Source organism: Gorilla gorilla, chromosome 2 (assembly GCF_029281585.2).
Source record: "Gorilla gorilla gorilla isolate KB3781 chromosome 2, NHGRI_mGorGor1-v2.1_pri, whole genome shotgun sequence".
Lineage (NCBI taxonomy): Eukaryota > Metazoa > Chordata > Mammalia > Primates > Hominidae > Gorilla > Gorilla gorilla.
In genome coordinates, this window is record NC_086017.1 from 21,470,872 (window position 1) to 21,488,497 (window position 17,626).

The 17,626-nt window shown below is 42.0% G+C and overlaps 1 protein-coding gene across 4 annotated transcripts in view; it reads right to left on the reverse strand.

Moving 5' to 3' along the window:
- VGLL4 (vestigial like family member 4) overlaps positions 1–17,626 on the reverse strand; it is a 166,187-nt gene that overhangs the window by 87,335 nt on the left and 61,226 nt on the right. Inside the window, exon 1 of one of the 4 annotated variants that reach the window (XM_004033622.5) lies at positions 689–1,271. The exons of the other annotated variants lie outside the window; for them this stretch is intronic. Coding sequence (XP_004033670.1) covers positions 689–770 — 82 coding nt within the window. The 5' untranslated portion in view covers positions 771–1,271. Of the gene's footprint in view, positions 1–688; positions 1,272–17,626 lie in introns of those variants that run through there. 4 annotated transcript variants of the gene reach the window in all.

The window sequence follows — 17,626 nt, forward strand, 5'->3', positions numbered from 1 at the left end:
TCGGCGCGGCTCTCTCTTTTTCAGGGCAGGCTGGGGGTCGGGGTGTTGTGTAATCGCTCCCACAGGGAGCAGAGCGCGAGGAACACCCCCCAGTGTCAGCGCTCCCCGGGCTGCACAGGAAGCGCCAGCGAGACAAAGAGCCGGCCTGTGCTCGCTGACACGGTGCCCTTCCAGCCCCACGCGGGAGAGGGACATTCTCCGCTGTTTGGGACACTCACTCGCGAGCACAAAAACTCGCTGTAACTTTGGCTCCCCCTCCGTGAGCTGCAGGGCGCCGTGGCCCACAGCAGGGTACAGTAGACGGTGCAATCCTTACCAGCCCCTCCCCCAAAGAGGCTCAACTTTTACCGGCGTCCTACAAGTCCTTCCCCTAAAGACAATATTAACGGAAATCAAAAATACATACATTTTAAAGAGTTAAAAATGTAAGGCGCGAGTACGTTGCAAGCAACGAGCAAACTTTGAAGGGTTTCTACTTCACTGCCTCCCCGTCCAGCCCCCTCCACCGCCCCCCGCAGCCTGAGATCCGAACACACTCGGTGCCGAACCGAACCTAAGAAACGCCGGCCTTTCAAGTGCCCTACACCCCGGAGGAGGACAGCAGGCGCTTAGAAGGCAGGCACCCAGCACACTGAGGAGGAGTGGCCGGGACGAGCAACGGGCAGTAATTCTACAACGGGACATCTACCTTCGTAGCACAGAATGCCGATATTGTTGTTCATCTTGTCCAAGTACTGATAGTTCAACAGGTCCATCTTCATAAATAGCATTTATTGGGCTAGCAAAGAAAACCAGCTCTTTGCTTTTGCCCCAAAAGAGTTAAGTTTCAAAAATCACTTGTTGCTGAGTAGCTCCTGGCTCTTCAACTTCACAAAGGCAGAGGCCCAGCCTCAGACTATCAAAACAAAGTATACAAAAGTTAAAAAAAAAAAAAAATCAGGCACAAAAAAATCGAGCTCACACGAAACCCTTCAAGGGCTTACTGGTAGACGGTGTATGTACTGTATCCCCGATCGAGTATGAAAACAGCGTTTCAGAAGTCCTTACAAGTCCTTCCTGGAAATGGAAAAGAGTGAAAGAGAAACGCGCAGCCCGTTTCCTAGGACAAAGCGGCGCCGGCCCCTCTCACAGCCCGCTGCAAGCCGGCAGCGCTGACATGCGGGCTATGCTTGGCATGACTCCTATGCCGCCGCTTCCTCTTCCCGCAGGAGGCCGAGCATGCTCACTGCGCCGCGCTGCCGAGGCAGGGAGGGCTTCTGCACAGGATCAGCCTCTCAATGTAGCAAGTGTTGGAAAGAAAGAGAAAGGGGAGGGGGAGAGACTCTAGAGACGGGGCCTTGGCAGAGTGGCTCTTGACAGGAAGCAGCCAAGCCGCTGCAAAACCGTAGGAGGAAAAAAGAAAACCTAGGAAGTTTCTTTTTCAGGAGCTAAGTACAAAGTAAAAAATCCATCATGGAAGCAAACTCCCATGGAATGCAACTTTCGTGAAACTTCATGTTGGGGCTTCGGAAACCCAAAGTGCTAGTGATGCATAAGCCATATATATATAAACATATTATATATATATATATAAACATATTTTATATATATATATAAAACATATTTTATATATATAAACATATTTTTTATATATATAAACATATTTTATATATATAAAAACATATTTATATATATATAGTGTCTTTGTTTCTTTTAAAGATTGTTTTATAATATCCATTTACACTTTAACTGGATATTTAAATTTCTGATGTTAATGTTACATATAACTTCTTCCATAATCCTCATAACAACTGAGATGGACAGGGCAAGGAGGGTATCACCCTTTCACAGCAGAGGAAACTGAGGTTCAGATGGATTCAATGACTGGCCCACAGCCCCCAAAATAGTTGACAGAACTACTTTTAAAGTGTTTTTTCCCACCTAATGTTATAATTTTATTTAAAAAAACAAGGGGGCCGGGTGTAGTGGCTCACACCTGTAATCCTAGTCGAAGCAGGCGGATCACTTGAGGTCAAGAGTTCAAGACCAGCCTGGCCAGCATGGTGAAACCCCGTCTCTACTAAAAATACATAAATTAGCCTGGTGTGGTAGCGCATGCCTGTAGTCCCAGCTACTCAGGAGGCTGAGGTGGGAGAATTGCTTGAACCTGAGAGGAGGAGGATGCAGTGAGCCAAGATCATGACACTGCACTCCAGCCTGGGCAACAGAGTGAGACTTTGTCTCAAAAAAAAAAAAAAAGAAAAGAAAAGAAAAAAAGGAGACAAGGAGAGGAGAAGAGATGGAAGAGTGTTTAAGCAAATAAGGCTATAATATCAAAAATTGAAAGTGTACTTGAAATCATAGAGGGAAAGGGTAAAATTATTTTCATTTGGTATGTATGACACCCACCTGTGTGTAAGAAGCTAGTGGCATGCAGCTGTACTATTTGCTATTGGAAGAACTTGGGGCTTAAACTTTGATTACCCAGTGCCTAGCACAACCAAGTTCAGGTGCCCAAAAACTGTTTACTGAACGAGTGAACCACTGAATGTTCAGTTTTCAGCACATCAAGAACGTGTTAACAAAACAGAAAAAAAAAAACCTAAACATTTGAATTACTATTCTAAAAATATATTTTTAATATTCCAAAATAATATTTGAATAAATAATTTGAAGGAGTTGTATGTTAAAAATCCAGCAATAGTTGCATTGGGTTTATTAGGCACACTCATGGCAAGGTGTTCTAATGAAATCTTACTTGGGAGTCCGGATGCGGTGGCTCATGCCTGTAATCCCAGCACTCTGCGAGGCTGAGACGGGCGGATCACTTGTCAGGAGTTTGAGAACAGTCTGGCCAACATGGTGAAACCCTGTCTCTACTAAAAATACAAAAATTAGCCAGGCATAGTGGCATGTGTCTGTAATCCCAGCTACTCGGGAGGCTGAGGCAGGAGAATTGTTTGAACGCGGGAGGCAGAGGCTGCAGTCAGCCAAGATTGTGCCACTGCACTCCAGCCTGGGTGACAGAACAAGACTCCGTCTCAAAAAACAAAACAAAACAAAAAAACTATATGACATCTAAATACTAAATACTGTTGCCGTCATTGCTGCAACAGTAATCACTGGGGTGACATCAGGGGAAGTAAGTAATAGGGGAATCAAGATTTCACAAGCTTTCATTTATAAGAATATTTATTGACACTATATTACATGTAATAAGCTATAGTGAAAGATGTATCCTATCAATTGTAATTTAAAAACTTAATGGTATTTGGTGGGGAGGGTTGAAGAAAACTCAAAACTCGTAACATCCAGTATACACGAGATCATTGCACTGAAAACAAACTATCAGGTATCAGATTTAAATTTAACTGATAGTTTTGGAGTACTCTTACTGTGCTACGTTTTTACATAAATTCTCAATCAGAAAACTTTATCCATCATTATCCCACATGGGAGAGAGGTGGCTGCACATTAGAACCAGGGGGGAGCTTTTAAAAATCTTGCTGCTGAGGTTGCATCCCAAACTCGTCTGAGGTGGGAACCAGCAGCAGTAGCGTCTAAAGTCCCAGGTGATTCCAATATGCAGTCAAGGTTGAGAACCATTGCTTTCATCTAGGGAGGGAAAAAAAAAAAACCCCTGCCTTAAGATATTTCATTTTATTCACTTATTTTGACATGAAGAATTTTTTTAATAGTAATTTAAGCAAATGATTCAAACAATACCATTGTAGAAAATGAATAAAATATTTGGTAACGTCCCTTAAGTGACTCAGCATCACTTAGAACAGCAGTTCTCAGCCTCCGGGTGGCAACCATTTTCGTGGACACCGTCTCACAGGTCTACCTTGACTATTGTAACATTCCCAGCCACAGCCACCACGTCTTTCCCGCTGATCCGGGAGGCTAGCACGGTGCTACCCAAGTGTGATCCAGAGGGGTTCGAGCACCAGGTGTTCCTAGTCCCCAAAAGCTAGATACATAAACTGAGAATGAACATTTAAAACTTTTATAGCAATTCGATAGACTAATTTTATGTCTCTCAAATCTTAATATTAAAGAAATTTGAGGGCTGTAGTTTTCATATTTCTAGTTATAGGGCTGCATTACATTTTATAAACTATCAGTCTGCAACAAAGTCTTGGGGAAAAATGAAACAAACCTGGTTTCACAGAGAAGCTTGTGCTCCAGAGGGGCCAGCTACAACAGCCAGCCTCTGCAGGCTGGGAGCGCCTCCTGGACCGGCTCTAGGCCTTTCCATCCCAGCTCCTGACAACTTTCACCTTAGTTTCAAGCACACTGGATGACCTGCAGTGAGTTATTCCACAAATCACATCAGTACGCTTCTCGGTGTGCAGGACGTCTCTTCTTTCCCAACCTGTCTACTCAGCAAACATCCACTCTTCCTTGAGACTTGTCAGAAAGCCCCTCTTGTCCTGTGAAATCTCCCTACGATCCCATCCTACCATCTCCTCACACCCTACGCCAAGCTATCCTTTTACAGGGTAAATAGTCCTTATCCAAAATACTTGGACCAGAAGTGTTTTGGATTTCGGACCTTCTTGGATTTTGGCATATTTGCATTATACTTACCAGTTGAGCATCTCTAATTTTAAAGTCTGAAATCTGAAATGCTCCAATATGAGCATTTTCACTTGAATGTTGTGTCAGCACTCAAAACTGTTCAGATTTTGGAGCATTTTTCATTTCAGATTTTTGGATTAGGATGCTCAACCCATACCTTAATATGTGCTTCTTTCCTAGCCTAGATCTTCGGAGCAAGGACTATGCCTTCCTCACCTTTTCGAGGTCAGTCTGGCAGAAGCCTGGCGCATGGTAGGCCATCAATAAATACCAGCTGAATAAAATCAGTAAACATCTGAACGGCAGATTCTTCATTTCCCCATCCCTACTTCCAGCACACTCTGGATTATCTTACTCGATGTCATTAGGTGGCTGTCAACATCTCTTGGAGACCACAGGTCCTTGCCTTTAAGAAACACCATGTAGATTCTGATTGTACTTCAGGGTACAATCAGCTCATCCATAAAAAAAAAAAAACAAAAAAACAAATACTAGAAAATATCAATCCTTCTCAGATTCATTCATAGGATAATATATTCATAATTAAAGTACCCACAGGATAGTTTTGTAGGGAATTGGAAAGATGAGTCTAAATTTTATCCACACACACAAATGAGATGGGAAAAGCTAGTTCTTTTTTTACGAATGAATAAGTTTGATCTATCAAATATTTAAAACATAAAGCAAAGAACATATTTTGGAGTGTTACTGGGTAGAGACTAGGTAGGACCAGACAGATACTGTGTATATAGGAATCAGAAATCCAGGCCAATGGGGAAGAAGTGGATTACAAAACAAACATTATTGAGAAAAGAATCCAAATAGCACTTTGCCTTATACTGTACATCAAAATAAATCCCAAATGTTTTAAAGATTATTTAGATGCTTTTAAAGTAAGGTTTTTGCTGCAAAAACTTACAAAACTATAAGGATATGTTCAGACTATCTGATTTGGAATAGGAAAACATTTGCTAAGCCAGAAATAAAATTTTTAATCAAAGACAGAAGCCACCAAGGAAAATGTAGAATTTGATTGAGAATACAGATTTTATGCTTTTATACATCTAAAAAAACCAAGTAAAGGCAAAATACAAAACTGAAGAATATATTTGTATCATATATTACAGTGAAGGATAAATGTTCTTGGTATTCAAAGAACATTTAAAAATAGAAAGAACAAAGGAAAAAATTGAAAAACCACTTGATCTGAATAACATTTTTTAAGAGCATGAGAAACAAATGGCCAACACATTTTTGAAAAACTATTCAACCTTACTAATAATCAAAGAAATATAAATTTTAAGAAATTAAGTGATTTTCCAGCTACCAATTTAACAAAAAGACTTTTTCAATCTTATTTCTTGCTGGTGAAACAGGATGCCATTGGAATCTTTGCTCACTGCTAATGCAGTATAAACAGATAACGCCTGTGTATAAAGCAGCCTGGCACACACTAGACTGTTTTATGAAAAATGTCCATGCCTTTGTCCTTGCATTGGACTCTACTTCTAGACTTCTGTCTTAAGAAAATAAGATTTGAAGAGTTTCATAAAGATGCTTATCATACAGCTATGTGTAAAATGAAAACCGGAAAACCTAAAGTCCAAATAAGAGGATGCATGAAAACCGTGGCTTATCGATGACAGAATATTATGCAGCCATTACAACACCTTCAATAATCTATAATGACATGAGGAAATGCTATGCTATATACTGTGTGACAGTACTACATTTGTTAACTGAAAAGAATAAAAATCGGATATAAAACTAATACACACATCATTCACCAACTGTGCTAATGTATTTATGAAAACATACATATATATATATAGAAAAAAGTATACATTAAAAAGACTGGAAAGTATACCAAAATGTTAATAGTGCCCATCTTTGAATGGTGGGCATTTTTTCCATTTTCCTGAATTTCTAACTAGCCTACAAATAGTTTATTCTTCCTATAATGAAGATGCGGATAAGGAAAGTTCTTGATTTTTAAAAAGCAGCAACACAATGAAATAATATTCCCTGGTGAGACATAAGCAATGGATATGTATATATTATTATAGCTTACATATCTCATGATATCTCCTTTTGATTTGGGTTTAACAACTTAAAAATAATAAGAATCCAAACATTTCTTTAGAACTTTGGTACATTCAAAGATGTTTAAGATGGGGTATCTGTCTCAAAGAGCAAAATTGACAGAGACAGCTCTACACTTGCAGAGCTTATAGACATGTGTACGTGCTTTTTATCTTCTACTGCTTACTAATTATGTCATATGTCAGTACCAATTCCCCCAAACTAGACCATAAGCTTCTAGAGGGAGGGAAAGCTAAGCCTCAGTCCTTAGAGTAAAACTCCCCCACAGCACACAAGTGCTCTATTTGGTTTGGTTTGGTTTGGTTTGGTTTGGTTTGGTTTTTTTGAAACAGGGTCTCCCTCCGTTGCCCAGGCTAGAGTGCAGTGGCTCAATCACAGCTCACTGCTGCCTTGACTTCCCAGGCTCAAGTGATCCTCCCAACTCAGCAGGACCACAGGTGCATGCCACCGTGTCTGGCTAATTTTTTTTTTTTAATCATTTTTTGTAGAGACAGGTTCTCACTGTGTTACCCAGGCTGGTCTTGAACTCCTGGCCTCAAGCCATCCACCCGCCTCGGCCTCCCAAAGTGCTGGGATTACTGGCATGAGCCACCACGCCTGGCCCAATAAGTGCTTTATAAATGTTAATTATGGTTGTGCCTCAGCATCTTTGTGGAATAATGGCAATATGACGATAGAAGAAAGCCCAGGCTAATTACTAGGCTGATCTGTTTACTTTGCTAGAGGTTTGACTAGCACTTTAGAATAGATCACCAAAACTGCGAGCTGCGTAATAAAAGCCAAATACTCTTCTATTTAATATCAGCCTGGGGAAAGAAAAGCCAAATGATCAAAATCACTCCCCAGACATTTATTTAAAATAAAATGCTTTCATTTGAGCACTTGAAGAGAGGGGAAAGTTTTAATGTTAAGTCTAACATAACATCTCCAAATACCACATTAGAAAATATGAGTAACCCTACTGCGCTATCTGGTTCCCCCACTGGGTTCCGCTGTGCTCTTCCTCCCAGGGTTTCAAGTAAGCTGGATATTTAGTTAATGCTTTCATTTTAAAGTGCTTTTTTTCTCTTCTTGCTACACATAGAAAACACACACATACACACACACACACACACACACACACACACACACTTTAACCTGATGTAAATAATATTCAAAACAGACCTTACTAATAACAAGAAAATAAGTTTGACTATTCCTTGAGTTAAAGCATCAGTTAAACAATAAGCTGGAGGTGCAAAACTGTCATGTTTCAGAGGATCTCTAGGTCCATCGCAATTTACCAGCACGTTCCTCAGTGTACTAAGAACAGTATCAATGATGATGATGATGGTGGTGTTTGTAAAACACTACATTGGTCAACACATTGTTGCTTCGTAATCTACTTAACTTAATTACTAAGATAAGGTTGTAAGAAGGAAAGCATAGAAAAGGGTTTAAGGGACCAGGCGCGGTGGCTCACACCTGTAATCCCAGCACTTTGGGAGGGCGGGTGGATCACCTGAGGTCAGGAGTTCGGGACCAGCCTGACTAACATATTGAAAACCCATCTCTACTAAATACAAAAAAATTAGCCAAGTGTGGTGGCAGGTGCCTATAATCCCAGCTACTTGGGAGGCTGAGGCAGGAGAACTGCTTGAACCCGGGAGGCGGAGGTTGTATTGAGCCAAGATTGTACCATTGCACTCCAGCCTAAGCGATAGAGTGAGACTCAAAAAAGAAAAAAAAGAAAGAAAGAAAGAAAAGGGTTTAAGGTAAAACCTAGCATTGAGTAATAAAAAAGGAAGACTTAAGAAACCAAACTTTCTTTTCTTTTAAACACTGTTTAGAATGCAAATTCCTTAAAGGCCTAGCTGAATTACCACCCCCCACCAAGAACCATTAGCTAGGATTAATCTCTTCATCCTGCATTATTTTAGGTTTATTCTATACTTCATTCTAAAACAAAGCAGACTATAAGACAGTTTCTGTGTCTGTCCCCTACCATATTATAAAGACTGCTTTGTACACGGTAGGTCAACAACTAAGCTGCTGAATTAAAGAAGAAACCAAAACAAAACAAACTTCAAATGCCTTAAATATCAATGACGTACAGTAAGTACCAGGGAGTAGCTGATTTAAAAAAAAAAATCAGCAACATAAACCAAATATCTAATAAGCTCCCTTTGTTGTTACTTTCTTTTAAGAATTCCTAAATACATCATAAAATAGTGATTATTTATACAACTTGGGGCTGCTCAAGGATGATTTTTTTAAAAGGACAGTATTTTGTGGAATTTTTCACAAAAGCAAATATCATTAAACTATGTCTTAGATTTTATTATTTATAAAATACTACCATTTGTAAGTTAAAACACACTCAACTTCTATTAAGTAGCGACTGATCATTCTCTGTAATATAAGATTTTAACACAAATCTATGGACTTTTCAAAAACTTTAAATGGGTCTTCAGATCATATTTAAATTTTCAATGCAACACCACCCTCTAGGGGTGAACTTTAAATTACAAAGACCATTTTGAAAAAGCAAACTGCAGAATTGGTGCTATTCTTGCCTGATGTGCATTATATTTCAAATACAAAAATAAACCTTATTTTATTTAATGTTAAAAGTCATAGAAAATATCTTTTAACAAATAGTTTAATTCTTACTAAACTCTGCAAAAGTTAAAACAAAATACAAAATCAATTAAATTGATACCAAGTGATTAAATAGGAAATGTGCTTTCACATAAATTTAACATTAATAATCCTAAAAAGTGCAGACTGGGAATGGTGTTTTTCGTTTTTTTGTTTTTTTGACATGGAGTCTAACTCTGTTGCCCAGGCTGGAGTGCAGTGGCGTGATGTCTGCTCACCGCAACTTCTGCCCCCCGGGTTCAAGCGATTCTCCTGCCTCAGCCTCCAAAGTAGCTGGGATAACAGGCACGTGCCACCACGCCCAGGTAATTTTTGTATTTTTATTAGAGATGGGGTTTCACCATGTTGGCCAGGTTGGTCTCGAACTCCTGACCTCAAGTGATCCGCCCATCTCAGCCTCCCAAAGTACTGGGACTACAGGCTAAGGAATGGTGTTTTAAATAAATCAGAATAAATCAGTGCGAGGGAAGGGAATTTAATTAGATTAGCATCCCCAAGAAAAGAGAAATCTCTTGCAAAACACTTTAACTTGTTAGTTTTACAACTACTGTCTTACATGTTTGACAATACAAATATTTTCTTGCATGTTTACATACATGATTATTTTAGTGATTTTCGCTACTACAACCAATTTAGGTTCAGTAAGTCCCATTCAAAGAACATTCACAATTAAAACGCTATTCTGATATTCACTTTGTACCAAATCATAATTACCCATAGATGTATTCCCGCAAGACTGACTAGAACTGACTTCCATGGTAAAAATAGAAGAACTGGAGAAAATGTCCCAAATATTCAACAATTGAAGGGCTAAGTTCGCTGCTAGCCCCAATGTGTGACCCAACTTCATTTCACAGGTCAGTCTGCCTGCACAGTGCTTCATTCATTATGCAGCACGCTAAGCACCTCCACAGTCATCCTTCCAACCAGTTAGGGTGCCGTCCAGGAAAGAGAAATCATGGCTGTTATTTATATAGGGAGAATTTTAATGTACCCCACCTCCACCCATTCCTTCTTCCAGTAACTACCCCCATAGGGTAACTTACTATCCTAACCTTTAAGAACGTAGATCAGTTGTATAACACTTTATAGAAAGAGAATCGTATGATGCTAGCTACTCTTGTGGCTGGATTCCTTCACTCCACATATTTTATGAGTGGTAGCATTATTTTTATGTGCAGTTGCATAGCATTCATTTGCATTGCTGTCTAGTACTCCATTACTCCAATATATCGCAGATCCTTCATTCTACCACTGATGGGCATTTAGGTAGTTTCTACGTGGGGGTTATTATAAATAGCGCTGCTATGAATATTCTAGTGTGTGTCTCTTATCAGCCTCGGAATGCATTTCTGTCACACATGTACTCAGGAGCAGATACGTAGAAAGTGTATGTTCAGCTTAAGTAAATATTGCCAAATAGTTTTCCACAGCAGTTGTACCCATTTATACTCCTACCAGCAGGGTATGAGATTTCAAGTTGCTCCACATCCTTGCCAACAGTTTTCCAACTCTTTCATTCCTGTTATTCTGGTAGGTCTGGAGCAGCCACACTATGACTTTACTTCGCACTTCTCTGATGGACAGTAAGAACTCTGTGACACTTGTAGCAGGCAGAGGGATAGAATTCACCCGAGACAAAAGAGAGGGAAGGGCCCCGGCCAGAGGCTCTCAACCAAGGAGATTCTGCCCTCCTCAGGAGACATCTGGCAATGTCTGGTTATTTCAAATTTGGGGGTGTTATTAACATCTAGTGGTTAGGGGCCAGGGATGCTGCCAAACATCCTACAATGCATAGGACACCCCCCACCACCACCACAACAAAGCATTATTTGGCAAAAGTGACAATAATGCCACAAATCAAGAAACCCAGATCAAGCAAATCATTATTGGGCATTTTCTCCTTAGCCAAATCATCGTTCTCTGATACAGCTCAAGAGGTCAATGTCCTATTGTCTTAAAATGTTATTTTTCCTAGAGTTGAGGGGATAGAAAGACAACAAAGGATACTAAGTGCCACACTCCATGGCACAGTGCATATCTTCTGCATATCCTGTTTCTTTCTCAATTCTCGCGACAATGCGGAGATGAGGAAACAGATACCAAGCAGGCTCCTTGGCTCCTCTAAACTCACGCAAAGAGCAGCAGAGCTGGGACCAGAAGCTGTGATTTTCCACTGCACCCAGGGTCTTACTTTTAACTAAAAATAAGGGGAGTTTTTAGAGTCCACAATTACTGTTAACTTGCAAGGCATGAATTTTACCTTATTAGCTTTGCAAAAGGCAGGCAAATAAAACGAGGTATGAGAAAAAGATCATTTGCAATGTTAAGATTATTAACCTGCACCTGTAAGTATCTTAAAATATTTCAACAAATCCACCTTCCTCATCACACTGTGATCTCTTTGAAATGAAACCCATACCATATTTTTCTTTGTCTATGTCCAATGCCTGTAAGAGCAGGCATTCAACAGTTAACATGTCCTGGATTAATTACTGGCCTGAAACCCCAGTGAGAGAAGACAGAATCTTTATAAAACAAGCAGGTGGTTTAGATTTTATTTCATCACCAACACAACTATATTTAGTAACATTAACTAGAATAAACGGTTTTTGTTGAAAAATATTCAATTAAGTCAAATAATGGCCAATACCACAAAATTCTTTTTGAAATGCAAACAATTCAATTTTTCCAAGGATGAGTTTGCCAGCATTACCTTATCCTCCTGTGGATCTTCTATTTGAGGCTTCTATTTGTGAGGCCATTGGCATTATTAGGGCCAACAGAAATCCACCCACTATTAGAGCAGTTTTGAACCGTGGCCATACATTACAATCACCCAGGAGGTTTTGAAAGCCATGGGTGTCCAGGAGGATAATTTGGTAAATCTGCAGTAGATGAATTTTGAATTTACACCCAGGAAATAACTACACTTAGCAGTATCGTTTGAAAACAGCTACCCACGTAATTTTTGCAAGCTCCCCTCCCCTTAGGGGTCAGGACCACTACCCTGGAGATTCTGAACTGAACTGAGGAGGGCACCTGGCTGCTTTTCATACCCACCAGAGTTCAACATCCCAATGAGTTAGTTGCTCGTGGGCAGGACTAGGGGGCGACGCGAGCCCACCTAACAAACAGCCTGGCTTCCTTCCCACAGGGATGGCACCACCTGGTCATTTGTATTTAAACAATTCCCATCTGCTTTACACAGAAGGGGCAAAGGAAACCCACCACCCCCATTCTCAGCCTATCTTCTTAAATTATCAACACCCAGTAGCTGGAATAGGACTTGAAATGGATAAACCTACCAACACTTGACTGCAGTGAGCCCAGAAATGGACAAGGCAGGATTTCCTGTTTACCCCAAATAGGGTGGGGAGTGCGGGTACTAAGGGGTCCTAAGAAGAGACAGCATTTGCTGGAGGAAACAGTGGGGTTTCCAGTTTGTGTCTGGTTCCCGCTGGTGGTGGGGGGTTTCTAGTGACTCGTCTCACTGCATAGGAGCCTGCCCTCGGAGGACGCAGGCAGGTGTCATTTCAGGCCTGTGTACTCCTCTGATGAACGGCCATCTCCCTCCCATTCACAGCCGTGCTGTTTTGCCTTATCATTGTTTCCCCAGCACCTAACACAAAGCCTGACACTGGCGGGTGACCACTAAACATTTCTTGAAAGAACAAATGGGAAGGGAGAGCTCCCGAATCTAAGCTGGGAACAGAGGAAAGCAAGAAGCCTAAAAGAAGGAGCGAACTGAAGACTGAAGGAAGTCAGGAGGGAGCGCATGTGCACAGCTTTGTGATGCTCTGCGTGGTTGCAATAAAGAGATGATCAAAGTATGATTTCCTGAAGCGCACGGTCTATTGCCATACAAAGGCTCATGATCCCTAAGGAGGGGAGAATAATGAGAACAGGCCTCGCAGGGAGCACACACGACAGACGAGGTCCATTCACCACACGGAGTGCTTCCCAAATATTAAAGTCCAGTTGCTCACTTAGGATGGAAGCAGGCCTCTGTGGAAAGTGACGTCTGATTAAGTTTGAGGTGTGCCTTTTATATGAGTGGTTCTCTCCAGAGATGGTGTCCAACACAGGGAGGGATCCACAGTGACATATAAGGCCCCCGGAGGCTAGAGGAGTTCCCAGGGGTGCTGGTGTTGGCAGGGCCTTTAGGCTGGAAGGCTAACAAGGCGAGGAGCACCTGAGCTGGGGATCTTTGCAGAAGCGGCTGGCAGAGCCCAGCCTGCTGTGGCTAAGCCCTCAACGTATCTGTCAAACTCTAGAGCTAAGATGTCCACTAGGGTGCAGTAGCTGAGGTCAGTAACTCCTATAGGGTCTGACAGTGTGTGGTGTCGCATTCTCGAGGGGAGGGAGAGCACACCCCAAGTTCTCACCAGAGCAAAGCAGGCCACTCGCATAGCAAGCCAGGTAAGCACTGGGAGTCACTTCAAAGCTCCATACCACGTGAGAACCAGGGATGGCTTCGAGAAAGAACTAGGTTTCTAGCCAGGCTCTGAGGACTAGCCACAATCCAGGCTCTAAGAGAAGCAAGATGACTGTGAACCCAGCAACAACAAAGCACGGCCCTGGTCAGGGATTCAGATGCCAGGAAAGAGAAGAGGGGGTCTGGAAAGGAAGGACTGACCCGAGGAGGAGAGGACTGTCCTAAGGGCATCTGCAGGGAGGCTGGGAGTAGGCAGCAAGGAGGTGAGGAAGGCCAGCCTGGAGCTGACAGCAATGACAGGCCTCCCAAGCTGAGCCCTCTGTACTCTTCACACTGCTTTCTAGCAAAAAGAGCACTGGATACAGAGTCAGAAAAATACAGTTCCCAGGCCATAACCTTCACTAGCCATGCAATCTTCATCAAGTGATTCCACCTCTCTAAGCTTGGATGTCCGTCTCGGCAGCCTCTGTGGTGTCTGCCCAAGCCCTAAAATCCAAGGGCTCCGATCATTCCTCTTTTCCCTCTCCACTCCTCCCCACCCAACCACAGGCCGCCATTCACTGCAATCTCAAGACAGAATGTGATGTTTTATAGAATACGCGACGGTAACTGGTATTTCTAGGAGGGTTGGCTCCTGGGTTTATGCTGTTTTTCTTACAAATGTGGCAAGCAAATGAGAGCTTCACCTCCCAAGACAAAAAAATAAAAAAAGAGACATTTTAATCTTAACAATGGGCATGAAGAATACTGTTTGGCTCATTTTCCTGCTGGTCTGAATTAACAATAACAATTACAGGGAACAATGGTGAGAGGACTTAACTAACCCAAAGTTCTCTGTGTCTCTGGAGAGAACACTGAGGCAAGACAGCTGCTAACTAGGAGGAATCTGGCTTTCTCTTCTATAAAATGAAGAGATCTAAAACTCCTGGCTGTCACTAGTTCTAGGTGAGTCTGGCTACTAGAGGGTTAAGGAGACTAACCCTTTCACCCATAAAAGTTTCAGGTGTAATCCTATTACTTTGGAATGGCTAGCAGTGTTCTGCGAAACTATTCAAGGATTAAGATTAGAGAATGCCTGTGCCCTATGGTACAGGCTGCCATAAAGAAAATTATGATCCTAGATGCAGTGATGCCAATTTACATGGTATCTACATAAATGATTCTTCCAGCTCTCTCTTCTCCATTTTCTCAGTAAAACAAGTTTTTTGTTAGTTTTTCTTCTTGAGACAGGGTCTTGCTCTGTTGCCCAGGCTGTAGTGCAGTGGTGTGAACCCAGCTCACTGCAGCCTCAACCTCTGGGACTTAAGCGATCCTCCAACCTCTCAGTCTCCGGAGCAGCTGGGACTACAGATGCGCACCACCACACCTGGCTAATTTTTGTATTTTTTGTAGAGATTGTGTCTGGCCACGTTGCCCAGGCTGGACTGGAACTCCTGGGCTCAAGCGACCCACCTGCCTTGGCCTCCCAAAGTGCTGGGATTACAGACGTGAGCCACCACGCCTGGCTGAAACAAGTTTTTAAGAGGGAGAGAAATGAGCAAATACAGCATTGCACCTGCACATTCAGGACTGTCTACTCCCCAAAGCAATAATCAAACTACCATATTTTATTTATAGCTGCTCTCAAGGCACAACTGCTTCCAAAGTACAAGCTAGAACATTTCTAGTTTGGTCTGGAACCACAAAGGAAAGGTGCGCCAACATGCTGTACCTTGGAAAGCTGACCCGTAAAACGGAAGCCTTTTTCGTAATATTTAACCAAACACAGGGCCTGACACCTTCCAGTCATCTTCTGACAGATCACTGCAATATATTTGCTGTTTTAATATCATGATTAATTAAAGAGCCAGCTGACAATTTTACAAACTAGGAAGGACACAGAGGAAACAGAATACGCGAACTATTCCTGGATCTTTCCTTTTATCCAGCCGGCATGTGGCACACTATTCTTCATGAGTGAGAAAATCCATGCCCTAAATTCTCACTCATAAATGCATATTTAGTTAATATTGAACAAAAAGAAAATAGTCCAAATAATTTGTCAGATATGCACTTATAAAACGCACTGAGTCAATGAATGCAAAAATATTTTGAAGAGCCAAAAAGTGCTATCAGCTGCTAATAGAAGACACTAGACAAAGTACAGCATCTAGAATTGTTTTTATTGAGAGAAGAATGTTGCTGAGCCCAGAAGCAGAAATATCCAACATAGGTACCTAACACCACACACATACAGCACCTCCAGGCGTCAGGCACAACTATCCTGCCCAGAGTCATGATATAGGTGAACACCTAGAAGTTAAACCCAATATATATACCATTTCCATGCTTCTAAGAATTATTTACTTGTGTCTGGGACCCTAGACATACAGCAAGCAAAGCATTCAAACAACATGAACAGAGTGCCACATTAACGAAGATCTCACTCCACTGGCCCAGAAGGGATTGGGATCCAAAGATGAGTAAGACACAGTCCCTGTCCTTGAAGAGTATATCACAGAGGGCAGAACATAAGACCTACAAACAAAAAACAGAAGGCAGAGGGAGGACAAATCCTATTTTCTTTTTTTTTTTTTCTGTTTTCTTTTCTTTTTCTTTTTCTTTTTCTTTTTTTTTTTTTGAGACAGAGTTTCGCTCTTATTGCCCAGGCTGGAGTGCAATGGTGCGATCTCGGCTCACCGCAACCTCCACCTCCCGGGTTCAAGCGATTCTCCTGCCTCAGCCTCCCGAGTAGCTGGGATTAGAGGCATGCACCACCACGCCCAGCTAATTTTGTGTTTTTAGTAGAGACGGGGTTTCTCCATGTTGGTCAGGCTGGGTCTTGAACTCCCGACCTTGGGTGATTCCCCCCCGGCTCGGCCTCCCAAAGTGCTGGAACTACAGGCATGAGCCACCACGCCCAGCTTCAAATCCTATTTTGAAGGGACTTAGGTATGGATTTCATAAAGAAAGTGGCATTGGCATGGGCCCTTAAAAGAACAAGATCTCAAAGCAGGTTTGAGGAATGCGACATTCTAAACACAGTACTTCAGTAGACACAAACAAAGTATTTGCTATAACCCACTGATTATTGCAGGAGCAGATTAAGTGAATTTTAACTGATTACTAAGAACAAGAGTTCCGTAAACTGTAAAACTATTTAAAATTTCCCATCTTGGCCAGGCGCAGTGGCTCACGCCTATAATCCCAGCACTCTGGGAGGCCGAGACTAGTGGATCATGAGGTCAGGAGATTGAGACCATCCTGGCTAACACGGTGAAACCCCGTCTCTACTAAAAAATATAAAAAATTAGCCGGGCGTGGTGGTGGGCACCAGCTACTCAGGAGGCTGAGGCAGGAGAATGGTGTGAACCCAGGAGGCGGAGCTTGCAGTGAGTGGAGATCACGCCACTGCACTCCAGCCTGGGCAACAGAGTGAGACTCCATCTCAAAAAAAAAAAAAAAATTTCCCATGCTGCCAGCCAGCAGTTAGCTAGAAGGAGGTTCTGATCTTGGTTCTGCCACAGACTGGCTGCGTGAGTTTAGGCGTGTTACAGAATCTCTCTGATCTACTTCTGCATCTTTGAAAAATATGGATAATGATACAGCCTGACCATTCTCCTTTGATCATACCACTTTTCTCATGGCATTTAATATGGCCTACTATAATTACGCATGGCTTTATCTCCCCTGTAGACCAAACCAAGAGCTCCTGAGGGCAAAGGCCTTTGCTTATTTACTCTGAAACGCAGCCCAGTGCTAGCTGTGCTAGCAGACACATTGTCAATGCCAGCTTCTACCCTTTCTGTTGGATTCCCACTCGCTATGAAAATCCTTTGTTCTACAAAGTACACTGTTCTTCAAATCATGAAGTAACCCAGTTTCAAAATTTTAGTTTTACTT